General features: G+C 38.2%; 1 protein-coding gene and 2 long non-coding RNA genes across 5 annotated transcripts in view; 2 read left to right on the top strand and 1 right to left on the bottom strand.

Moving 5' to 3' along the window:
• Window positions 1–261: 261 nt before the first annotated feature.
• Window positions 262–27,276, bottom strand: part of LOC122534414 (myb protein) — a 39,617-nt gene continuing 12,602 nt past the window's right edge. Inside the window, exons 1-10 of one of the 3 annotated variants that reach the window (XM_043665036.1) lie at window positions 26,260–27,236; window positions 9,286–9,451; window positions 8,037–8,201; window positions 5,666–5,984; window positions 5,083–5,395; window positions 4,599–4,999; window positions 4,176–4,486; window positions 3,827–3,913; window positions 1,035–1,160; window positions 262–531 (exon numbers count right to left, since the gene is read on the bottom strand). In XM_043665036.1, the coding sequence (XP_043520971.1) occupies window positions 397–531; window positions 1,035–1,160; window positions 3,827–3,913; window positions 4,176–4,486; window positions 4,599–4,999; window positions 5,083–5,395; window positions 5,666–5,984; window positions 8,037–8,201; window positions 9,286–9,451; window positions 26,260–26,354 (2,118 nt within the window). In that variant the 5' untranslated portion in view covers window positions 26,355–27,236 and the 3' untranslated portion in view covers window positions 262–396. Of the gene's footprint in view, window positions 532–1,034; window positions 1,161–3,826; window positions 3,914–4,175; window positions 4,487–4,598; window positions 5,000–5,082; window positions 5,396–5,665; window positions 5,985–8,036; window positions 8,202–9,285; window positions 9,452–17,457; window positions 17,683–26,259; window positions 27,237–27,276 lie in introns of those variants that run through there. The other 2 variants (XM_043665037.1, XM_043665038.1) reach the window with 2 other exon arrangements.
• Window positions 10,751–12,772, top strand: LOC122534420. Its single transcript, XR_006307895.1, has 6 exons — window positions 10,751–10,853; window positions 10,936–11,006; window positions 11,089–11,278; window positions 11,339–11,500; window positions 12,160–12,346; window positions 12,437–12,772. It is a non-coding gene; the product is annotated as an uncharacterized LOC122534420 (long non-coding RNA).
• On the top strand, window positions 12,989–15,937 carry LOC122534419. The gene is made up of 4 exons (XR_006307894.1): window positions 12,989–13,125; window positions 13,203–13,307; window positions 13,694–13,851; window positions 13,976–15,937. It is a non-coding gene; the product is annotated as an uncharacterized LOC122534419 (long non-coding RNA).

The following is a 27,276-nucleotide window of genomic DNA, read 5'->3' as shown; positions in this document are numbered from 1 at the left end:
AGATATGTCGTGATAAGCCGTGACGTTTTCTCTCCTTTCGAGATGCAGCTACGAGAATACATCACGGTTTTCTTCGTTAAAAAAAGAAAAACAATAAATTCTGCTGTTTGTATAATACAGACGCTATGCATCGGAATACCCCGGAATATTAAAATTCGCAAATATTCCAATGTACAACGCATTCAGCTTGTAAAAAATTGCCTAATAGATTTATTTCTCTTCCTCGCCGTGTTTTTCTCTTTCTTTTTTCTTTTTTATCTCACCCTCGGTAGATTTTCGATAGAAAAGAAAGGCCATATTCCTTAAACGGAATTACGACTAGTTTAATCCCATCCTTTTGTTTTTTCTTTTTTTTTTTTTTTAATTACGAAACGCGATCGTGGCTAGTTCAGGCTTTTAAAAATTCAGAGAACGAGGACGTAAGGGCAGGTATCCATGGTTGCTGAGGAATCGGCGTGCGGCTCGCGTCATTTCTAGCTGATCGCGCGTACGTCCACAGGCCACTGTTGTCCATTGTGCCTCCAGCTGTAGCTGCGATCAAAACAAATCGAGAATGAAAATCAAATTATAGCCCTTTGAATATGATATCAATAACTAATGACGTACAGTAGGGAGCATAACTGAACACATACATGAACGATGAAAGCGCAAAGCTTCTACTTCGGCTGTCCTAAGTTTGCTTTTCTCAAGGATATTTTTACGTGATATAGTGGGTGAGAAAAAAATTGTAAAAATATTGAAAATTTTTTTTTTTCGTAAATTGGCTCACCATCTCTTAAAATTTACTGTACAATTTTTTTTTTTTTTTGCAATTTATCCAACCTTAAACGTTAAGGTTAGGGTTTTTTGAACTGAAGTTATCCAATACTGAAAGTCTACAATGAAATCCGATCTATGACGACAGGTGTCTCTCGGCATTGAAAATAGTGTGTCGCGATTTGACGAGCGAATATCGAATCTCTGACACGGAGGTCTCGAGACGGTAACGATGAACCAATTTTGAAATCGAGAAAAGAAAAAACCAAATCACTCACCTTGGCGCGTTTGGCTGGCCTGAGCGGCAAGGGGCTGAGAATACAACAGGGACTGTCGAACGCATCGAACGTGATTGCCCTCTTGGCGTTAGGCTTCCGTTGTACGGACGCAAAGTCGTGGGAATTCTAGAAAGGATAGACACACTAGCTACAGCCGGCGGTTAAGAGAACGCACTTACAGAAAATATCTGTTTGTTTGAAGATTATCTTCTATTTTTTTCTTTCTCTTTCTTTTTTTTTTATCTTTCTTCAGAAAAAGACAATTTAACTGACAAGATCAACAAAAAAAAATTTTCAACTGCTGTGAATTTCAAAAAAGTCTTCGAGAGAAGACGAATTCCCAAAGAGACTTGCGAAAAAAGAGAAAGATGAGGGAACAGAGACGAAAGAAGAGAAAGACGGAGAGAAGGACGTAGTTAGAAAGAAACAGAAAGGTTACAGGAGCTCTCTCTCTCTCTCTATATATATACATATATTCGAAAAAAAACATAGTCAGCACGTGGTGCATTTTACACGTTCATGTTTTGCTCCCTGTGGCACGTTTTACGTTCATGCTAGGAGTGTTAACCACCATGTTTCATCGTATAATGACTAGGGTTTTTTGTATTTTGCTTAATTGTTTTTTTTTTTTTCTTTCTTTCGCACGGTTACGAATCGGTATCGAAGAGAGGAGCATGTGTTCACGACTAGTAGGGCCGCCGCTCGAAAAATTATTCTTTGGACTTTGTCAACAGGACACAGAGGATGAGATAAAAAAAGGACGAGGAAGATACTTTGGTACGCTAGGCCAGGCCTGCATAGGGGCGTTTCACGTTTGAGTTAGTTATAAAACATGCAACGTAACTCAACGTTATATTACCAAAGGAATAAAAAAAAATATATATATATGTATATATATTAATATGATAATAAATAAATGTTATCTTTTACTTTTTAATATGTACATGTATCTATGTATATATTATATATAATTACGCAGGTATACTCGTCGAACTAAGAAGGAATATACAAATCTAAAACGTAATTATATTAACATGTTTCCATGTTGCGGGTCACCGACCGGGTGACCCATTTCTTATTAAAATGACTAGGGAAACGAAACTGAAACTGCAAACATTTCGATGTGATCGATGGCATTTTAGTAAATAAATATTAAACAACTGTAGCATTTAGATACTAATACATATTAGATACTAATCTGTACCTACAGATTTACATAGGACACGTTTTGACCTGTCGTGTACAGGATACGTTCTTATAATAATTTAGTCATTCGAACGTTAGAAAGTACTAATAGCTTTTAAAAAAAAGACTATTTCTCTCTTTTTCTCTTTTCTCTACAATAATAAATAATAAATTAAGTTACTGATTAAATGTTCCCAGTTTACTTCGCTTCCAAAGTACCAAATGTACATGAACAATTTACAATTTACACGAACAAACATCAACAAAACGAAGTAAGGAAAAATAATGAAGCGAGTCTAGCCCATAATTAAAAAAAAAATAAAAATAAAAATTATCCGTAAAATTAATCGTAAAAGAAAAATGAAGCAAACAAAAACGAAACAAGATTGGCCGTACACATCGATGTATATATCGTTATTTGTAACTTGTAAGAGTACGAACATTTTTGTGCAATGTAGAGTACGTACAGTGAGCAACGAAAGGTTCGAACGACACGATAGAAAATAATTGATCACACAAAAATTGTATAATAAATTGCAATTTATTGAAAAACAAATTGTTTTTATGCTATTGTCTATGCATTTGCCAAATATATGCAAAGTCAGTCAATATTATAGAAAATCGTTTTCGAGTGGTTATTAAAGCCAAGAGTGGCCCAACTAGATATTAAAATGCAATATAATCACATACATTGCATTGTATGACTATTAAAATTGCGTTTGAATACTTTTGTTACGCCTTATGTGTACTTATTCGTGAAAAAATTTTGTGTAATTTGTTTACTTGTTGTTTAATTTTTCTCTAACTTTGCATATATTTAGCAAATGTATATACAATAGTATAAAAACAATTTGTTTCAATAAATTGCAATTTATTGTACAATTTTTGTATAATCAGTTATTTTCTATCATGCCGTTCGAATACTTTCGTTGCTCACTGTGTATTACAGCAATGAACATTGGCAAAAAAAAAAAAAAGGTATTACATCAAACGTAAAAGTGTAACTTAAGTACTTTGTCATATTGGCTCCTTTCAAACAATTAATTTCTTAATCCATGATCATAAATTTCGTTTCAAGTACATAACATTACGACATACACATAAATAATAATTCAACAGAGAAAGGATAAAAAAAAAAAGTTAATCTTAAAAATAAATCAAACCCGTGTTTTATGTCGTTATTAATTAATGTTAGTTATGTTACTTTTTAATTACAATACTCGTAACTTAAAACCAAAAACAAGAATGCTAATAATCTTTGGATTGGACGATACCAGGCAGAACAGAGCCGATAATCGTGACCGGATTACGAAGAATAAATACACAAGGTTAATTCCTCGCGCGCCTTGGCTTTGTAACATTTAGTTATAAAAGAAAGAAAGAACAAAGAGAAAGATAGAAGAAGGATGAGGCGTGTTTTTAACATTAATCAGTAGGCAAGCATGACTAATTAAAATATAGTAAAGGAAAGGAGAACATAAAGTGTTAAAATAAGAAAGTTAAAAAAAGGCCGGCTAGCGTGTCTAAAGGCGATTGGTACGGGAATAATACCAGGAAAGGGCAGGCTGAGTTTGAATCTGTGATTGAGTATGGACATGGTTCTCTACCTTTACGGGACTAGTCCCTGCTAAAAAACTATCCTCCAATGCCATAGATGCCGGTGAAAACAATACCGATGTGTCCAAACTTTTACTCTGTAATATAAAAAGAATCAGTCGACTAAAGAACAATTTTATATAGTAATGCTTAGGCAATGCTTAGGCAAATTTTTATGCATTTGAATGTGTAGAAATGCACAGAATGTATACGATATGCTAAAGCGTATAAAATACTCATTATAATGTTTAACAGGTAGAACAATTTTCCACTCAAACCCCATTTGTCAAATTAGATTCACAAAAATACGAATTCTACATAAATAAATATTACACGTTGAGTATAGGTGGTTCAACTTACCGGTGTTTCTACAACGAAACTCATTTCGGAATTATCCTGAGAAGCCCATGCTTGGCAAAGGGCTTTGCGCGCTCTTTTCCCGCCGGGAGCGCTATTTTCTTTACCCCGCCGTCTGATCGTGCTGTAACCAGAGTCCTGAAGGATAGCGCTGGTTCCTGCTAAACCTTCACGATCGGTTTCCTGTTTAATAATTTCGGTCAGAGCGTCCAGACGACTCGGAGTGGCAGGTAACTGAGTAGTCGCGCCACTGCGCCGTTCTAATTCTGCTAACGCATTCTTGAACGGTGTTGGCGTCCTCGGCGTATTGCCATCTGCAACACAAAATGTAATGATAATAACGACACACAGAATTACTATATTAAAGTGTAGAAACTTCAGACATGAAGAAACAACAAGCAAAGAGATTTGTATTAAGAACTTTACCATTCTGATTTCGTCGAAGACCAGTAGGTTGTGGTGTGGTGAGTGGCCCGGGACTGCTACCTTTAGGAGTACTCGCCCGTGGCCAGGAGGAGGTCTCAGGACTCAGACTATTCAAGAACTGTGACGGACTGAATGGCAGTTGTTTGATAGGCGTGGATGGACTGGTGACACCAGACGGCTGTTGAGTTATTATCAAATACTCGGACTGGTTTATACTCTCAGATGTTTCCGCTCTCTGTAAAAGTATTTGAGCATTTCGACGTCGACGTAGAATAGGGGGCGGGCTGCTTCTTTCCTTCTCGGCGGCTTCCGACATCTCTTCCAAATCTGGCATTGGCATCAGTCTGATCTCTGAACTCTTTGAACTGGTCGCCTCACTTTGTATTTGCATATCAAAATATCTATAAAAATGCATGTGTTAAATATCCCTTTAAAAAACGCTCTGTGAAAACTTTCTGAATTTTTTTTCTAGTTTGTGACGTACTTTGTGAAAGGCGAAATTTGTTCAGTCTTGACTCTGGAAGAGGAACTTCCTCTTTTTGAGGGTTCATTGTTGTGCGACCGTTCGTTCAAATTCAAAAGACTTTGGAAACTTTGGGTGCCCTGCTGATTATCCCAAGCCCTGGACCAATCCATGTGGTCAACACTCAGAATATTCTGCTGTACAGTAGACAAAGCCGCGGCATTTTCATTGCTCGTCGAATTTATCTTCAAACGGCCGTGACCATCTTCCTCTAGACACAGATTGTTATCTTTAGAGGGCAACGACGATTCCGCGGCTTTTCTCCTACCTCTTCCTATAAAGAAAAAAAAAAAAACTCAAATTCATTAAATGTAATTTCATAAGAGGACACATATATCGATGAGCTAAATCAAAATATATTTTTCTTATTACTAAATTGTCTCATATTTTTGTTGAACTTTATACAGGATAAAAATGTCTGTCTAGCTTGATTGTAAAATACGAAAAATAAAATAAAAATATTTGAACAGGAAAATATCATAAAAATTATGTGAGAAATATCTGCCTAGTCTAACAATTGAGAAATTAATGGATTGATACGAACCTCTTGTGCTAGTGGATCTACCCTCTTCAGTTTCATATTTCCTCCTCATAGTACTGTTCCAATGATTTTTTATGGCATTGTCTGTCCTTCCCGGTAATAACTTTGCTATTTTTGCCCATTGGTTGCCCACCCTGCGGTGAGCTTCCACGATTATTCTATCCTCCGCCTCCGTCCATGCTGTTTTCTTGATACCCGGATTCAAATGGTTGTGCCATCTTTCCCGGCATTGTTTACCTATACGGCCCTTTAGATGTCGTGCAATTAACGTCCACTTCTTCGGTCCGTACCGTTCAACTAATTCTACTACTTTTTCGTCCTCCTGCGAAGATCATTGATCATCAATATATAAAATAGCCCCAGAACTTACACAATTGATTATATGTAGAATATTTAAATTTGTACGCATTTTGTACATTGATCTGTTCAACAATCTCTTCAACAGATTACTTGAATATTTATTTCTATAATTTCAGTGAACTTTTTCCATTTTTTTTTTTTTTATAGATAATATCGATGAAGTTTAAATTTTGTACATGACCTGTCATTCTAACGTCCGACTATCCAATTGCATTTTCTCGTATTATTGTAATCGTAACCTCAGAAGAATTTAATAATTCAAATAATAAATAAATATTGACGTCCACCATAAGTCTAGCATCGTGTAACAGCAATATTTGAAAGCTAGATATAGCTGGAAATATCTGAGTAAGTCTCAGTAAAAATAATTCCTTTTATGCATGTGAATGAATCAGATTGGAGGGACGTGTCGTGGTTCTAAAAGACGTCGGGAAGTAAACTTCGAAAGAGACTGAACGAAGATTTCCAACTATCGATTTGAAGACGTCTCGGCCAAGGATTGTTGACTTTTCATTAGATGCAACATATCCCTGTGTTCGCCCGAGAAGCAGCCGAAAGGCCACGCTTGATCGGGCAAGTTCTCACCGAGAGGTAGGCGAGTACCCAACACGCGAGTAATTCCTCGGAAGGGACGGTAGAAGGCCGAAGAATGGGACGAGAGAACAAGGCGGTGGGTCGACAGAAAACGGCGGGAAGGAAAGGATAGCAGGACACACGCGGAGATGATCCTCGAGTGCACTGCGAGGGGAAAAAAAAAGGCAAGAGAGAACAAGGAAGAGAAAAGGAGACAGCGTAAGAAGAAAAAAAAAGGTACAGCGAGGACACTCTCACACTATGAAGAATCAGATGCACACCAACAGTGGCCGCTCTCCGTGAGGGCCAATGTAGACTGTTCAGAGGCTTTACTTGCCCTTGGCTGTTGCCAAGTGCATTGGCACGAACGACGCAGCATCTCCACGAACCTCTACTGGCTCTTTTTCTTGTTGCATACCCCACCGTGGCGACCGTCGACAGACAGAGAGAGAGAGAGAGAGAGAGAGAGAGAAAGAGAGGAGAGCCCTGCCTCTGTTACGTGTAGGCGTAGTACGTGCTGTACAGGGCCGTGCCGTTATGAGTTCGAACCTTTGAGCTTTCGACGCAGCCGAGGGGATCATCTTGATCCCTAGTGCCTAAGGAGCAAGGACTTTGACAGATTTCTGAACGAGAATCGGACTTCGCGGTTTCGTCGAATGTGATTAAATGGATTGATTCAAGATCTTATTATTGATGGTAGTAACGTAATGTGGTTCGCCGCGTGGGTCCCCACAGTGACATCTGGTCGCCAATAGAGGAAACAACTTGGTGTGTTTGTATACTGGATTAATAAAGGAATTTCTGGATGTAGGACTTGTTTTCTCGGGACTGTGACCGAGACAAACGTTGAATTTGAACTGAGGCATTCAGTCAAATAAGATGTTAACTTATTGGATGAAGCAGGATGAAAAGTTTCTTTGATCTAGGAGAAGAAGAACCGTTATAGATCCTTTTATTCAAACGTTTCTTCTAATACGTTTGAAATACGTAGCTGTAATAAATGATCTAATAGTTTGAACTGGGTTGGACACGTTCGATGAAAATCAGACTGATTAATTTAGTCTTTCAATTACAGCTTACAACGCAAGGTAAAACACTCAGTAGTAAAACTATTCCAATATTACTATTCCAATAAAGCACGTTTTCCAATATTTCATTGATTTTTGCTTACTAATGGTGTCCATAACCTGCGTTAGTAAGTTAATAATATAATATCTTAGTAAGTTAAAACATAATATTTTTTTTAATTTCTAGAATCTCAAATATTGAACTGAAGTCCTTAGTATTTAGGTAACTGAATCGTGAATTCTACACTAGGATTTATGTACAGATAAAAATCGGAGATTTTTCAGCGTTTACTTAAGACAATGCAGGATAAAAATTTGTAAATCTATCTCTTTACAAAAGAGCAGTGAATAAGAATTTGGTTTCATTGATTTACCTCTTTCGTCCATGGTCCTTTGACCAATTCCGGATTCACGACCTTTGCCCATCTCTGCTGGCACTGAACGTCACTTCTGTCTGGGAAATGGCTGGCTATAGCGTCCCATCGAAGTCCGGTCCCAAGTTGTTCAGCGTTGCTTACTAACTGCTTCAACAAAGCGTCCTGAAACCCCATTCAAACGGAAACACACGATTTACATACAGACAGACAGGGAAAATATGATGCAGAAATAAGGTGATCGCTTAGAGCTCTACACAACAGCAATCCAAGATACTTTGATAAGCGTTACCTCGTTTCAAAGAAACAGGAAAAACAGGAGAAGCTCATTGACGATTAATCGACGAGACTATATGTTTGTATTAATAATTCGTCGCCTGCAATAAGTACGTATCTGACTTGAACATTTGAGAAAAATTAAGGGTGGAAACGTAATTTTAGAATTTTTCTTTGTTAAAAATTTTTTTTAACTTTCTTGCAAGTCTACTTGTCACATATTTTTCATGTAGAAAAAAACGTAAGCCAGAAGTGAAAAGAGAAAAACATTTTCTATTGCTATCTAACATTTATTTTCACAACACATGGACGAAGTTATAATTGAAAGAGCTTTACGTAGAAGTGGCTTTATCGAATCAAGTATTCCACTTTATCCCGTGTAAATCTAGAAACAAGACGCGCTAAGATATCCTAAATTTTAAAATGAGTAACATGGAATGTTCACTTCGCAATTACATTGGATTAGAAAAGAAGAAAACAAGAGAGGAAGAGAGAGAGAGAAAGAGAATGGAAAAAGGTCATGTAACAAATGCACGAGATCGATAGATCTGCGTGATGTTTCCCACGGGAAACCATACGGCGTTCCCCATGCTCAATAGCCACCGCGTATATTACTATGGGGTGGTCGAGGGGCATCTGCCCGCGGACGTAACTCGTTGTAGAAGGTACGAAGGGTGGGCCTCTTTTCGAGTTTCATTGTATCCCTCCCCTTTCGCGTTACATCCGATTAAAGTCACAGTATGATGACGCGATCACGTGTGCATTTTCTCAACTATTGAACGGCGTGTTCCAGAGGAAGGAAAGATGATCTAGAATTTTCGAACATTATTCTTACTTGATGGCCAATGAAGTCCGGCAACTTTGGCAATGTTCAATTCTTGCAGACAGTTTTATAAAATTTCGGTATTACACGTGTAAAAATCTCGGACTCGAACAAACGAGTCAAACTGTTGTGTTGACCGATATCGTTTACCTCCTCTTTGGTCCACCTTCCTTTGTTTATGTGTTTTCCCTGCCCGGGATTACTTGCGTTCGCCGTGGCCGGATTCTGAGAGTGATTGTTGGCTCCATGACAGGCAATGGCATTGTACTCATTGTCAGATTCTCCGCCGCTACTAGAATCGTATCCAGATCGCGACCTAAAAAAAAAGTATAAAGGGAACATTGTCCATCAGTCACTTTACTGGAAGCTACGAACGTGAGATTCGCGGTTGAGTATAGTATTGATTGAGCTATGGCGTTTTACACTTTAAGAAAAATAATATAACCCAGAATGATAAAATTCCAATTGATTAAAAGTGGTGACAATACGTTGCAGGCAAATTTTGCTTGAGACGAGACAATTTATTTTCAATCGATCGTTTTTTTACAAAACTATTTGAGAATTGACAATTACATTACAAATGATGCACAGCATTTTTATTAATTTTCTTCGACAAAAATTCTCACGCTGACGCCGCGCAAAATCTCTTCTTTTGTGGTGCAGTTCAATCCGAAGAGATGAAAAAAATCGCAAGAAGATCGAACGTGCGAACGTGTAACGGATATAGCCATTTTTTTTCTTTTTTTTTTTTTTTTGGTCGGTTTAGAGGCAAAGACGGGAAATCACGGATGGCTGACCATCCATCCTGCGCGCGTTTCTTCCTCTTCTTTGTCAAAGGAACTATCGCGTACTCGCCACCCCTTTGTTCTTCACCCTTGCCCAAAACCGCCGACCAAGAGGCAATCTTGACCACAGTCTGGCCAGTGTCAGTTTTTGCGGTTGCAAAATGGTTTGTTCTTTCATCATCTTCGAGGATTTCCTGTCTATTTCCTCCACAAATGATCGTCATTCATTCTCACCCCTTCTCCTCTTTTTATTACTATTCCCGAATTTTTTTTCTTTTATGGTAGACTTCTTGGTAATCTTTAATAAAAAATAAAAAAATAAAAAAAAAGGAATTTTCCACTCGGTTACTTAATTTTATTCTATTTTGTTCTCTTATTGTTTATCCTGTACTATTTATTATATACTAGTAACTTATACTGTACTATTTTTCTTATTATTTATCCTATTTACTATATATCAGTAACTTATACTGTACAATTTTTCTTATTATTTATCCTGTACTATTTATTATACACTAGTAACTTATACTATACTATTTGTCTTATTTATCCTGTACTATTTATTATATATTAGTAACTTATACTGTACTATTTATCCTGTACTAATTTGCATAAATATTTTTTGCGCTTTTAGATATTTTCCACGATTAAGAGGTCGATGCCAAGGTGAATGTAAATTATCGATGGCGGAGTATCGGACAAGGTATCATCTCTAATAACTCGTCGACCAAAACTTCTAATTTTCAACTTTGGACTTCTCTTCAAAAAAAAAATCATTAAGATAAAAATTTCATCTCGAATATTTTTTTAACACCTTGATAATTTTCATTTTGTTCGTTTAATTCTTCGTTTAACTTTTTCAGAGAGCACAAATACCAGAAAGAGAGCAAAAGTAAAGAGGTGTCACATTCGCGACAAAATTCCTATTCAAGTGTAATTAGCCAACACAGTTCGCTGCGCGTTATACTAACGTATCTATTTACATTCCACCTACTGTAGAAGCCTATGTTTGTAGGGTGACGTAATTTGAGGACGATAACTGGTCAGTTCGAGATGAAGTACACACACGTACTCTATATATTATACGTAAGGTTGCGCTTGTATACTCCTCCACATAGAGAAATCAAACGCAACGGTCCGAACACGCTTGTTACGTTTACTGTTTCAGGCAGGCCACGACCGCGTTTCCGCTGATAATATCGTGTCAGCCTTTGCCAAACGGCGTTCATTTAACCCCATCATTCCATTGGAGCACGATGCAAAGACGCCGCTGCACCGAAAGTTCATTATACCATACCGAATTGTTGGACATTGTCTCGGGCACAATTATTTTGAAGCAGTTTTATGCAGAAAATAAAGTAATACAGTAATACATAATATATATACGTATATATATATAACACAATACATTCAAACAGAACGACACTGCCATGTATGAGTAAAAATTTGGAATCACCAAATTTTGTGTGTTTTGAAGGAGTTGAGAATTTTCCGAAAGAAAGTTTAAACTACGAACCACTACAGTTTGAGAGATTGGTTATTTACATATATGAAATTATAATATATTAAAATGGAAAGTCGTAAGTAATATAATAAATTAATAATTACAGCTGTTTTCAATCTTTAGTTTAACATTAATTATACATGATGAATTCAGTCTATGTTCTTGAAAACATAGTCTCTATCATTCGTTGGTAGTAGTACTAAAACATCATTTTGTAATATTTTATAATATTTTAAATAATAATATTTATATTATAATATTTATACTTATAATATTTATATTTATAATATTTGTATTATAATATGTGTATTATAATATTTATATTTATATAATATCTATATTTATAATATTTATAATATCTTATAATACTTATATTTATAATATTTATAATATTTATAATATCTTATAATATTTATATTTATATAATATCTATATTTATATTTATAATATCTTATAATACTTATATTTATAATATTTATAATATTTATAATATCTTATAATATTTATATTTATATAATATCTATATTTATATTTATAATATCTTATAATACTTATATTTATAATATTTATAATATTTATAATATCTTATAATATTTATATTTATATAATATCTATATTTATAATATTTATAATATCTTATAATACTAGACGAGTCAGAAACCACCAATCGAAATTAATTAATAAACTGGTAATTCAACTTTTTCTCTCATGATACTGACAGCATCGAATTTCCAGATTAGACAAGAAATTGAATTACAATGTACCAAACTCGATAATTGATATTTGGATACAACGACGAAAAAAAATTACTCTCTACTACAGCGATACGTTAAAAAAACAGGAGATTCCAACGCCGGAAATTGCCGGTTACTCTTGAATCCTTAAGTAGCCAATTTCGATTGATTCCTCCAGATCTCTACTGGTAATTTTTACTACTGTCCCTTTCTTTTTAGTGTCGTTTATCACTTGCTGTTCATTTCGCTCTTATTTGTTAATAATCTTTCGGTTTCAGTCAGTCATTAAAAATCAACACAGCATCGGAGGTGGCTAACTTCTGTATCCTCAGGGGCGGAAAATAATGACAACGATAAGGTACACCAGCCATCTGTGTTTCGCATATGTTTGTATGTCGCGTATACTTGCGGCATCCTACATGCGATATCGTTCCATAACCTCCCATTATACTTCATTGCCAGATACATATATGTATGTATGGTACGTATACGTGCATGCATCACAGAGCCACTTTCCTCTCTCGGTACACGCAGCTGCTTGATGGCAAGAGAGAGAAAGAGAGAGAGAGAGAAAGGGGGGCGAGTACTAGGATAAAAAAAAAGAACCCTTAGAAGCGTAAAAAGACAGAGAGTTATATTTATACTTTTTGAAAAAATTGGAAATTCAGTAATAACGCGACAATGGTCTTCAACGAGTTGAATGATCTCATGACTCTCTTTCTCCTCTTGCCATCCATGAAATCCGACTAACAAAATCCTTTATAGATAAAAGTTCTTTTCATTTCTAACAAACGAAATTTCATCTTTTTTTTCTTCGGTAGTCATGAATAACCAGTATCATGGAACACACACGCACACACACACGCATAGTTACACACATACTACAGCGAATGCGTGTTTTCATCTTTGCAGCTGTTTTTACACCGGCGAGAGAAACTAGTGTAAAACGCAAACTGATACACACCCTGTAATTGAGCTTTTAATTGGCAGAGTCTAGCAATGCAATCTTCTTCGCTGCCCGAATACACTGAACTTTTCCTGCAGGTGCACGTATGTTTACGTTCCCGGCCGTGGACAAGTCGGGAATACGTTATGAATCGTTCTCAGTCGCGAGGGAATGCCAGGAATCGAAAGGGGAGTGCCGTTCAGGTGAAATGTTTTCTGCATACAGGACATATCGCTGGGGGAAAAAAAGTGAACGTTGAGAAATTCGTGAAACTATGCAAATAATATATTATGACGGTGATTTGTCGCACGATTTACACGTGACAGGGTTGATGGAGTAGTCGTTTTACCTTTTTCTTTTTTTTTTTTTTTTTTTTTGGATAGAAAATCTTTTTCTAAAGGCATGACTTTTGTCAAGGTTGCATTATTGTAAATCATAAAGGGTCATGTAGCTATATATATATTAGTTTATAATTGTGTGTTTCTGTACAAAAATACATTCTCAAAACTGGAACAATGAATTGATCATATATAATACTATTTGCTATAAAAAGAAATAGAAAATTAATTGAAAGAATTCATTGATACAGGGTGATGAATTTCAATCTCTAGGATTTTCTGGACAAGCCAGAGTGTCTAATCTCTCCTCAACTTCCATGAGAATTTGTTAAATATTCAATCTGGTACCGATCATATCTAAATTGGCACAACTTTTTTTGGATAAACATAATCAACATTAAATATATGTGTAAAATTTAACTTTTTAATTTAAATTTAATTTAATTTAATTCAAATTTAACTTAATTTAATTTAATTTAACTTAATTTAATTTAAATTTAATTTAAATATATGTATAAAATATTTATTTCTAGCGTGCACGCCCAGTTGCAATTGCAATGACACGAAACAAATGAACAACTTCTTTTTCGAAAGGAACAGAATTTCTATAAAGAGAAGCATTTACGCGTGTCGTTTTCACTTTCCAAACGAATGTCTGAGAAATGTACAGTGTCGCAGAATGTACGGAGAATGTCGGAATATTTGTCCAAGTATTCTCGACCGTGCTTCCTTCAGACTTGAAAATAAAAATGGAGGAGCTGGCGCGAGCCACGTGCGCGCGATCCAACACGTTCACAAGCACGTGAAATGTTTCTGAACAATTATTAAAATACTTCGACGAGTTAAACATATCGAAAAGCCAATGATCATCGTGCTATTCGTTTCGTCGTTCAAAATGAATTTATGTCATCGGCGAGTAATTCTTCGAGAAGAGAATGAACGATAAATTGATGGCAAGATGGAATGAGCGAAAGGAAGAGACAGCTAAAATACACTATATATTTTTCTACGTTCAACTTCATTCAGCTTTCGCGGCGAATTCTTTATCTAGTTAGACGTAACACGTCAAAAAAAAAAAAAAAAGGATAGAAGCAACGCTGGGAATCGCAAATACACGTTCGAAAACGATCGGTATTCCCGTCCTCCTTTTTTTCTTTTCCCTCGCTCGTGTTATGTAAAGGCTTTTGCCTTCGTGGAAGTTCTAACGGTTGCGGGTATCCTTGAGTTTAAATCCCGAGGCACGTGGCAGAACGCAGGACTTCCTTCGATATTCTCACGATTCACGAAAATATGTATACATACACTATATATATATATATATATATATATATATGAATGTATGTAGCAAATCAAGACGCGATAATCGGGAGAAGATACAAAGCAGATAAAAAGAAACAGCGCTGTAACTTCAACTCTTTCACCTTCGCCGCTAAAAAATTGTAAGAATGTCATGAATATTTAATATTAACACCGAAATAGTATTTAACGTTTTATTGGTGACAATTTCGAAGAATAATGTGGGACGAGATATCGTCAAGTTGATTTGAATCGTCGAAGCAATCGAACGAGGCAATACATATGTAACACAGTGACGAAACTAATAAACGCTTGAAATTTTATGGTATTAAACTACTGTGCTAACATAATTCTGGAAAAAGAACCTTCCGATTGATTGTTTTCTTATTTCTATTTGTGCAGTCCAAACGCGAAATTTTGGCAGAGAGAAAAAAAAAAAGGAAAGAAGAAAAATTGATAGACAAAGCAATCAAAGATAAGTGTAAATGGCGGAAGCTTGAAAAAAGATACGGGAGCGATAAAGGAAAGGAAGGCACGTGAGGAGCAACCGATAAAATCGTCACGATTTTACCTAACATGTGACACTCGCTCGGAAACAAGGGGACAAGCGAAACGGCTCGAGCGGCACATTCATTAATCAATTTAGGACGGTAATTCTACATGTAGAGTAAAGAGGAAACAGAGAGACAAAGAGAGAGAGAGAGAGAAATTCGAAAGGAACATGGGAGACGACAGGGCGCGAAGAAAGAAAGATGAAAATAAGTGGTGACACAGGAAAGGGAAGTATAACACGGGGCTACCGGATCACGTTGGATTTTATATCTTCCTATCCTCTCACCTCGGTGCTTCTCGCTTCCTGTTCGGCCAAAAAGATAATTGTAGTTTCCTGACTCAACCGTCGAAACTTCTACAGGGCGTTCAAATTACGGTACAAAAAAAAAAAAAAATGCACAAAATTAATTGCACAATTAATTTACCAAATTGTGAATTGACAAATGCCAAGAATAGAGCATAAATCATAGACACTTGAATGCTACAATCAGTTGTAATTTTCAAAATTTCACTAACTCAATTACGCAAGAGGTTCTAAATTGTTTTGACAAGATAAACTGAATATCCTCTATCTTAGTTTATGAACGAATTTTAATAAATAAATTAATAAATAAATTCTAATGCATATAGTAACATACACCATTCTAATGCACATAGTAACAACATGTTTTGTACATGGTTCTAAAAGCTCTAAGTAAATTATTTCTTTTAATAAATAAATTAATAAATAAATTCTAATGCATATAGTAATGCATATAGTAACATACACCATTCTAATGCACATAGTAACAACATGTTTTGTACATGGTTCTAAAAGCTCTAAGTAAATTATTTCTTTTAATAAATAAATTAATAAATAAATTCTAATGCATATAGTAATGCATATAGTAACATACACCATTCTAATGCACATAGTAACAATATGTTTTGTACATGGTTCTAAAAGCTCGAACAAGTTGAGAGCACAAACCTATTTCTCCTTCCATTAGTTGTTTTAGATGAATCGCTAAACGAATTGACTGTATCGGTTGCTAAGCCCTCTTCCCTCCCCCAAATCGGCATGCGAAACTACTGTTAGAGGTCGAGGACGTCCGGTCGAAATTTCCAATCGGCTGGTTCAACCTCGGCAGCAAGAAAGCGTATGCTAGTCGCGAGGCGAAATGAATGAACAAGTTCTCGCACCTAGCGTTTTACTTGAAAGGCGGCGACATAAGCAGGTGCTGTGCCACAGCTGTCCCCCCTTTGTCTAGGACTTTGTAGGACGCTGTATGACTTGAGCTCTCTGTGCGACTTCAATGACGATTATTCTAATGAAATTCGACGACTTTGAAATCTCGATCGAGATTTGTAGCTTTCACACAGTTGACTTTCTAATAATCGCAAAAATTCATTCACGCAAATCGAATTTGCTCATTCGGTTAACAGCCTATAAAAATTTCTTATAAACATATCTTATTTCAATTGTAGCACCATGCATTTTTTATTTCTAATGATTTCGATATATAGCACATCGATATACAGCGTGAGATTGAATCTCTCAAACAACTGTCTCTGACCATTAAGATTCACGAAATTACTCGAGAAAAGGAGAAAAAAAATAATGTTCAATACTTAAGGACTCGATAGATTTTTAAATTATTCACACCCCATATTTTATATTTCGCTCTGTACTTTATATTTACATCGAGCCGTGTTTATAACGGGAACTGTATCTCTTGTTACATCGGTCGGTTCGTCAAAGAAACACTGGTGTTGCCAAAAACGGCCAGGTAAATCTTGGTGAATTCCGGATAATAAATACCTATCGCCCCGACAGAACGCGACGGGAAGAGGGTTTAACGAAGCTATTCACCAAAACGATGTTACATCGTGGATACGCGATTACACGTTTATTTTCCCCTCCCCTTCGAATTTACGAGTTTTACGATGAAAATCGAGCGTCTCGTGAGAAAGGGAATGAAAAAAAGAACCCATCGTGACCACGCACAACGCGACTACGGACATCTGCCGAAGTTCCGAACTTTCCCCTCGTTTCGACCACTTCCTTGCGCGTTTGTCTACCATATTCTCGTTCCCTTCCTTCTTCTACCCCATCGTTTGCAACAAGCAACCCTAAGGCTAGCAATCTTCCTTTTTCTTTCTTTCTTTCTTTCTTTCTTTCTCTCACCTTCCTTCTTTCCTTCCTTCCTTCCTTCCGTCCGCCTGTTGCTCGTCACGCAACAATAAGGTCATTGCGCGTACCAGCCGCTGTTCTTTCCCAAGTAATGTCCACTGGCTGCCTGTGTGTCCTATGGTTTGTCGGAGAAACCAGACGGCAGACTCGTACCGCTTTTTTGCCTCGTTTGGACGTATCCTTTCAAGATCATATCGCACACGGCCTTCACTCCCAATGGGAAACGTGTCGATAGAAAGAGAGAAATAAATTTGGGGAAAAAAAGAATGAAAAGTAAGAAAGGAAGAAACTGTAGATTCGTTTGGAGGATGACGGGCCCACTACAGCGATAACGAAGGGCTGTACCAAACTGAAGAGGTCAACGTCCGAGTTATTATAGTGCCTCCAAAAGACATCACCAATTCCGTTTCAACGTTGGAGAAATTTAAGGAGAAAGTCTTCCTAATAGATTGACAATTCTACTTCATTTACACTTTTGGAAGATATTTATGAATAGAATTTTTTATCATAATGATCCTCTCGACAGTGAAGGTGACTACTATTGTCAACTGTACGTGAGAACATGTTCTCTCTTGAATAGAAATGTTACACACAAGTGTACAGCATGAAATGATCGTTTGAATTTAATTATTCTGTGTTCGACTCACGTGTACCTAAATTTAGAGTAATATGTCACGTATCATATATTATATAGGATAATATAATATATATTAGATTATATAGGATAATATAATATATTATATAGGATAAAATATCTTGCTTCATTTTCACGTTGCTATATTCTATCAAAGACTGGAGTCGAGTTATCCTCTGATGATATTAGATACACCATAGCCATCCGTGCCATTAGCCTGTAGCAAGAGAACTTAATCTCAGATGATCTTTCTCTCCCAGACAAGATTACATATCTCCTTCCACCGTGCAGGATTACATAACGTCAACACAGACGGCTACGTTTTTTCAGCCTTAAGCCGTTAAAGGTGTTAACGCGATATTCCATCTCATTCAATTAATTTATCATAAATTAACGAATATAATTAGATGTCTAAAATCCCATTTCGAAGAGCGTTTATACTTATTATTTTAGGAACTTCTCTTTCTCAACTATGAACATTTCCTCTTGAAAACGTGCAATTTTCTCTACATCTAATGTTGTCCACTATCTAATAATCTTTCTTATACCAAATGTGTTCTAATCCATTACATAAACTGAAGATAAACTTTCAGACACTGTTAAATTATTTGATCCGTAATGAACGTACCGGAAGACATCCGTCAGGCGGATAGATTCGAAGTGCTATCTAAAAGAAAGCGTAGTTCTGGATAACGGGAACGGGTCAAGAGTAACGGGTCAATGCAATCTGTTATCGTCTGGGATTCCATTTGGTCGCGTGCGACGGCGGTAGCCAACACAATTGATTCTGTCATCGATTTTCCAGAGTTAGGGGACCAGGTGCAAGGGATTCATTGGTCTCTGGCCGTCAGCTGCTACCCCCACGACCCACCCCCTCGCTACAACCAAGCCGACGAGCGCGCGCACGATGCAGTCGCGCGCGTTCCTCAATTTGTGCGTTTAAAAAGCATCTCGTGCCGCGAGAGCCCACTGATGAAAGGGAACGCCCTGATAAAATATGAGGAATTTCCAAGTAGACGTCTTATTAGCTCTATTATCATCAACGAGGCAGGTGACTCTATGCCTGTCTCAGGAATTATTCTACTTTTATAGGTTCACCGCCGTCGTCGTTTCCTTCTTCGATCTGCATAATATTAACATATTATGAATTGAAAACAGATTAAGAGAACTTAATCTTACATTTGTTAAATTACGAATTTATTCGCCAGAAATTCAACAGAATAGAAAAACATGTTAAATTACGAGTAATTCAATTTCGTCGATTGTTGATACAATATTGATATTGAAACGTTAGATACTAAGTTGTGAGATGTTGATCGTTACGTAACTAACTATAAATGCTACGGAGGATTTCTAAAGAAATTTTCTTCAGAAAATATTCGTGTAATTGGGGATACTGTAAGTTTTTAGTTCACCGCGATGTCGGCAGCGACTTGCGGTTATCCGATGGCATCGGGGAGATCCATCCTAGAGAATCAAGGTGATAAGACGAGAAAAGATCGAATGAGGGCGAACACAAGCGAGAAGGAAGAGAAAGACGAGGTAAGATTCAAGGTCAACATGTTTCGGAATCTTCATTCCTCCGCAGAGTGGTCAAAGAAATACCGACAGAACAGCCGATAAAAAAAAAAAAAAAAAAAAATGAAAACCAAGGAAGCTCGTATCGTTCGTCAAGATAAAGACGAGGCGATCGAGAAGTTTGCTTCAGGTTCGACTAAATACATCAAATTTTGCGACATAGCTGGCAAATTAGAAAGCGGCTGAGAAATTGTACGAATTTACGTTTCTGTTTCTACTGGCGACCGACACCACGATAGTCTATACTACTTGGCAACACGTTTTGAAAGTACGGATTAACGACGCTCGACACTCGCACATAACACTCGACCTGCCACCTTGCGCTCGCCAGAAGGAGTAACAAAGACAGCTAATTCATAACCGAAATAGCCTGCTTATGCGTGCGAATGATTTCTAATCCTGTAAATAAAAATTCCATCGTAAGGAGATAAAACTTATTCGGCCCTACTTAGACCGGCGTGAAACGTTGTCGAATTTTCTCTCAAATGTCTGATACGACGATCCGTTCCGTAAAAACGGAAATAGATAGTTGTATGTAGGTACATTCGTCTGCCAGTTCTGACACGTTTCCCGTGCAAGCACAAGGGTATGTATATGGATAGGGGTATATGCCTAACCCATACTCACGTAAATATTCGTGTACATATGTAAGAGCAAACGAGCAGGCAACGACATCAGGGTAGAAGTCCTTGCGAGAGACATCTGGCTACCACCTGCCTTGATGCCCTCGCACTGCCAAACTTCCCCCCCAATAGAACGCCTCACGAGCATGCGCACCCGCTCCTATGACGCATGAACGTGGATGCACGTGTATACGAAGATACACGTGTCCCGAACTCGTCGATGACTTTCCCTGCAACAGAATTGTCAAACAAGCACACGGATTTTTCTGGCGTTTTCTGCATTCGATGCAAGTTTTCTTTTTTTCGAATAATCGCACTGACTCTCGGACGTTCCGATTAGATCGGTAATTAAACGAAAATTAGAAAACTTTGACTCTTCGCAAGGAACTTGAACCTCTTGGTGCCACGCACGTCGAGGATATTTGGCCCAAAATTGCAATGTTTTCTCAGTTTTAAGTATATTGAAATATAACCCAGGCGAAACAAATGATAAATTTATTTACTTATTAGTAATTTCTATCCAGTGATATAACAATAAATTCAAAAACAAGTCGAATTATTTTGTACGGTTTGGTCACTGGTTATGGTCCGCAATCAGTTGCCAGCGCAAGTTATAACCTCTTGCGCTGAAATGACGTGCCACGCACGTCGAGAATGTTTGGCCCCAAAATTGCAATATTTTCTCAGTTTCCAGTATATTGAAATATAACCCAGGCAACATAAATGATAAATTTATCACTTATTAGTAATTTCTATCCAGTGATATACCGATAAATTCAAAAAGAAGTCGAATTATTTTATACGGTTTGGTCACTCGTTATGGTCCGCAATCAGTTGCCAGCGCAAGTTATAACCTCTTGCGCTAAAATGACGTGCCACGCACGTCGAGAGTATTTGGCCCAAAATTGCAATGTTTTCTCAGTTTCAAGTATATTGAAATACAACCCAGGCAAAACAAATGATAAATTTATTTACTTATTAGTAATTTCTATCCAGTGATATACCGATAAATTCAAAAACAAGTCGAATTATTTTGTACGGTTTGGTCACTCGTTATGGTCCGCAATCAGTTGCCAGCGCAAGTTATAACCTCTTGCGCTGAAATGACGTGCCACGCACGTCGAGAATGTTTGGCCCCAAAATTGCAATATTTTCTCAGTTTCCAGTATATTGAAATATAACCCAGGCAACATGAATGATAAATTTATCACTTATTAGTAATTTCTATCCAGTGATATACCGATAAATTCAAAAAGAAATCGAATTATTTTGTACGGTTTGGTCGCTCGTTATGGTCCGCAATCAGTTGCCAGCGCAAGTTATAACCTCTTGCGCTAAAATGACGTGCCACGCACGTCGAGAGTATTTGGCCCAAAATTGCAATGTTTTCTCAGTTTCAAGTATATTGAAATACAACCCAGGCAAAACAAATGATAAATTTATTTACTTATTAGTAATTTCTATCCAGTGATATACCGATAAATTCAAAAACAAGTCGAATTATTTTGTACGGTTTGGTCGCTCGTTATGGTCCGCAATCAGTTGCCAGCGCAAGAGGCCTAAGGAATTTCGAGTTCCCAGAGGTGCAAGAATTCTCAATTGACAATATTTAAAAATGTATGGCATCCGTTTCAATCAAAAGAACAGTTTGACGAGTTTCAGCACACCCATAATTAACAATACGACTATCTCTCTGACAGCCTACTATACTCGGGATATGACCGACTAACCTAACCCTGCATGCACATATGTCACTTCTCGTTCAAAAGCGTGCGCCATATAGCAAGGTAGGCAAGAGAAATTCCCCGCGCCCCTACGGCCTGTGTTGGCATTAAAAAAAAAAAAGAAAGAGAAGAAAAAAGTAGAAAAAATGTAAGAGAGAGAGAGAGAGAGAGAAAGAGAGGAAAGGGGGAAATCCCCTCGATAGCGAGCTTCATCCCCCTCGTCGTCTCTCGAAGTTGCGCGCGTTGTGCACCACCACGCCTTACCCCGCGTATGGCAACCAATTGTAAATCGAGCGACGAACCACCCGGTGCTCGTTCCCATGACAAGTGCGATGGGTATTTTCTCCTCGTGAATCTTTAATTCCACCGTGGGAATCGAAGTTGTACCATCGCGGTGGAGCCTTATGGTTGATCCGCGCGCACCTTGCTAATATGCCGGCTGATTAGGTGGGCCCCGAGAGCGAATCCAGATTCTATCTCGACCCCGGTTCTACGCCACTGTATCGAAAGTCGGAGGATCGATACGCACAAAAGAACTGAACCACAGCGAGATCTCGAGTTCGAACTTGATTTTACCGATCGACGTTACATCAACTGGGAAGAACTGAATAACAAATCATTTTCAACACATCGTCGAAAGTTCACGATAGATAACAGACATAACCCGAAATTATAAAGTTTTGCGTATTTCGTTCAAAACGTAGTTACAGAAATGATGGTCTTGACTTCGTAGAAACGTTTTCAATTCAGTCAGAGGCCGAGAATGTAGACCTAGACCGCGCGATAAAGTGTGTCGTCGAACCTAGAAAGATAAACAAAGACACTGACGAAAAAAGAGAATATCGAAATAAAACGACAGCCACGACGATTAGAGAGAACGTATTCGAAGGCAAGAGGAGAATCATTAGAATTCATCACCGGTTCGAGCGAAAGGCCAGCGTCAGTCTATCATTTGGCCGTCCCCCGGTTGAGAACAATTCGAGAACATATGCTCTGGTGCTTTTGGAAGAGGCTCAATAGAATATAAGAAGGCGTCGCGTCGCCAGACGAGAAGGCGCGCATGTAAAAGCCTTTGCTAGGCTAAAGTCGTTCCAGACTGTGGTCTTTCTTGACTGGAGCAGATGCTGGAAATCAGGCTTGCTCTTGTGTGTATATACCCTTCCGACGATCGACGGCGACGTCGACCCTTGAGCGAGCATACCGAACCCAACATCGGAAATAATGATACGAACGAGAAGAGGAGGACGGGGTATAAGCAGTCAGAGAGACAGACAGGCATAGAGAGAGAGAGAGAGAGGAAGAGAGAAGTCGTTCCTTCTCTTTTGGGAAGACTTCCTCAAGGGGCCCAGGCCGCGGAATCCCGTCGGAAGAACTGGAATCCCTTCGAGAAATTTGTTACTTGACATCTTTCCAGATCTCTTTCTCCCTTTTTTTCCCCCCCTCTTTCATTGTCTTCTATCTTTTTCTCGTTACACTTCTCGTGTCGTTGCTTTACAATATTGTCCGTCCGACGGCTTTAAAAAGAAGCGGCAGCTGCCTAAACGGTTATTTAATTGTCGTCTACAAGAACATTCCTCTCTCTCTCTCTCTCTGTTACGAATTTAAATGACCACCGGCGGAGATTTTATGCATATACATACATACAAGATTACCCTTACGTTGTCGCATGAGTTCTAGGAATTCGTTGCTGGGAAGCCCGCGTTCGCGCCTCGTCTAAAATTAGAGCAATCCGCGGGAATCGTTCGCTTCTAAATTTACTATGCACTCTGATTGCATCAAGGAGTAACCTCACGCGTCGGCGGAAATTATCAACCACACGCGATGGAAGCGAAAAGAAGCTATTAAAAAGAATCTATATCGTTATCTGTTCAAATTTGTCACGGTAATTTTCAATATACCCACCAACACAATTATATCTTTTCGACTCTGTTTACTGACCAACACGTATATATCCTAACTGCTGTAAATACTTTCCTTCATAAATTCAAGGCACTGCTAAGAAACCCAATCACGTGTTTCCTGTCCTATTACGCCTATGCAAGTAGCATCCTGCCTCCAGAGAGAGAATGTCTAACATCACAGGATGAATTTCCGCAAAACGTATCCAAGTCGGTTTTTCCGGACGAATGAGCTGAAAAACGTTTGGTTTATCTCCTACGGAACCGACACGTGGGTTTCGTCTCTTTGGCCAATCTCCCGCTGATCCGAACTGTGCATCCTTCTCATCAGGAACACGTGCATACGAATCTGTATTCCTCCCCCACTTCATCAACAAGCGGCGCGCGCAGCGGATCATGGCGAAGTATAATAATCACGTGCGTCTCGCATCTCGAGATGCGTCATTCTATCGTACAGCTTGTGCGTTTCATCGCCTTCGACGTGACTCTTCCTTTCCCCCGAGATCGCGCCCAAGTGCGAACTCGTCAAAATTCAACGAGCCTTTGTGCCTTATTTCTCCTTTTTTTTTCACCACCTCGACTCTTCCCTTTGTTTTCTTTTCCTTCTTCGAGACGAGAGATCCCGAAACACGATTACCGCGTTTTGGAATCTGATCTGTCAGACATACTCCTTCACTTTCGTAGCTTTTCCATTTCTCTTTCTTCACACTTGGTGAGAGACAAACACTGAATTCAATGTCAATTATTTCACGACGAAGGTGCAGTTAAATTTTATCGTAAGAGTTTAAATAACAGGAATTAATAAATACATTGGTTTGGATACATGGGAGCAAACAATATAAGGAACAAGTATCGAAAGATACGGTCAGGGTTGGCTATTGAGCCAATTTAGAAAATAGTTAATATACCGGTGCCCAGTTAAAAGGACGAAGATGCAAACACGTCCATTGGCAAACGAAATAAACGACAGAAGAATTCGCAACGAGTTTGATCTGGAACCGGGTTTAAATCTCCTTTAACCGAGAACGAGTCGCCTCGGTTGTAAACTTGCGCGCGCGCGCGCGCGCGCGCGCTCATCTCCACGAAAGTAGACCCTGGACCTCCTTCTATTGAGGCTCGGGGCCTTTTTCCCTCTGGCTTCAAGCGATAAACGAGCTTAAAAACGGGGTATATCTCTGCCGGACAACAACGCAAGGGCAGTCGGAGGTTCCAAGGATGCCCATTGCTTTTCCTTTCGACCTGCCTCTACCCCCCGCCCCCCTCCCACCCCGCTTGCGTTTGTCTTCCTGCCGCATTTCCAACCCAATGGGTGACTTTTCAAAAACTCCCATCTCTAACGCATTCGTAATCGCTCGGTAGAAACCGACCAGAGGGAAAGTCTGGCGTGAATTCGGAGAAAAATAATACCAAAATAAACTCGGCTATTTCTCAAAAAGATTTGACATTCGAGACGGCGTTATTTCGAAAGAACGCAAAATGTATAAATGCGAAGAATTGTTGTTACAGTTAATTACAATATACGATAATTAATTAATTATATTCGATTCCTCGATTTCGAAAAATTTTGAGATTAGTCAAACTTTTCTAAAATCGTTGCAACATTCGTTTTAACATTCTACATAGACTTCGTTCGTATTTAAGTAATCAAGTTATTATATATTCTAACTTTATTAAGTTATTATATTCTAGCTTATAATTTTCAGAATTCTCGAATTTGCCTTTAATTACGAATTTTCGTTTTTTTCTCCCACTCGATTGTCCCCGATGCTAATCTTTATAGTCGTGATGAAATGTAAATGTAAACGTTATTTGAAATTACGATTGAGGGGGCAAACACATACATATGTAGAACAGCAATCTAGCTCGAGATAAAGCTGCATCCTTTGATACAGAGACTTCCGTTGTTTCGTTGCGAGATGTTTCAAACGCTTATTGCATTAAAAGATTGGCAATGTAAGTACGTTCTTTCTGATAAGACCAGGCGAATATATTGTGCCTAGTTGCATTGACAGTTTGCGCGAGATAAAGTTGAGAATTTAAATAAGCAGATAACATTGCAATGGATTGCGAAAAATTCGAAATACGTCGTCAAACGACCAGCTGTTAGTTAAGTTTACTGACTGTTGCTAACAGATTAATAAAAAAATGTTTTCAAATAAACCTAACAATAAAAAAATCAACTTTGTGCAAATTTCCTGCCAATGTGTAAAAATCCGATTATCTACTAACCAAGTTACCCTAAGAGACGTTACATTAAAAGAACAAACGCAATCAATTACGTGATCAAGATAGACGTTCATGCAAATTACTGAGAGTAAAACACCACATGTGTTACTTACGCTTCGGTGGGTGGCGGAGAATAAAAAGACGAGTGATAAGTAGCAATATCCACGACCTTCGCTGGCATGAGCAGTCCACTCGACACTACATCCATTTCTCACGGGTAGTCTTCCGAGAAAACTCACGGTCAGGGAGTGCTGAATGGCTTCAGACGGATCCGATCCCAAAAACTCGTGACCGTGCACAGCTTCCCGACCGCACTATATCTTTTTCCTTCCTCTCTCTCCCTCGATATTTTTTGCACTACTTTACACAGTGCCGACAATGCGGATTCCTATCGAAACACTTCGTCAGTCTAGTGGAAAATTTCGATAGAAATATTCAGCCCGATGACGCTGTTTAAACGATTTGCTCGACTCTTAAAGCGAGACGCATGATCGGTCGCATTTTCAACACGTTTGACAGAAACATTTATCTATCAGTCGTTCGCGGCGCGTTACTGTTTACAATGTACGAAACCCAACGTGATTTTTTCGAGACACGCGAAAACATAAGAAGAACGTTGTTATCCCCCTCTGTCTCACTTACTTTTGATCATGATTTCTGTCTCTTTCTCTCTCTCTCCTCTCTCTTGCACTATCTCTTCCCTTTTTTTTTCGTCTCTTACACAGTAACAGTTTATTCTTTCATTTCAGTTTCTTATTGTAGCCACCACCGGTCGCCTTTTACTTTTGATTAAACAGATCTTCGGTTCTGTCAAACCGAATTCAACAAACGAGCGAGAAGAACTGTCGGCAAAGAACGTCCCTCGACCACAGTCTTCAGTTAAATAGAGAACGTTTGGCCGCACGCGTCGCGACAGTGCAATAAACGGTTCTGTCCGAGTGAAACACAACGAGAGGGAAAGAATGTTTTCGTCGAGGCAGCAAGGTCCAGCCGAGAGAGAGAGGAAAACGTGCAACACGCGCAGAGAGGGCGGGAACGATCGTTGGGCTAAAGGTCTTACAAAAAAGAAGAAAAAAAAAAAAAAAAGAAAATGGAAAAAATGAAATTTTATACATAGGATGTTCACTTCA

The sequence above is a fragment of the Frieseomelitta varia genome, unplaced genomic scaffold (assembly GCF_011392965.1).
Source record: "Frieseomelitta varia isolate USP_RPSP 00005682 unplaced genomic scaffold, Fvar_1.2 scaffold_591, whole genome shotgun sequence".
Lineage (NCBI taxonomy): Eukaryota > Metazoa > Arthropoda > Insecta > Hymenoptera > Apidae > Frieseomelitta > Frieseomelitta varia.
The sequence above is the reverse complement of the archived record's forward strand: the minus strand, read 5'-3'. Positions and strand labels throughout refer to the sequence as shown.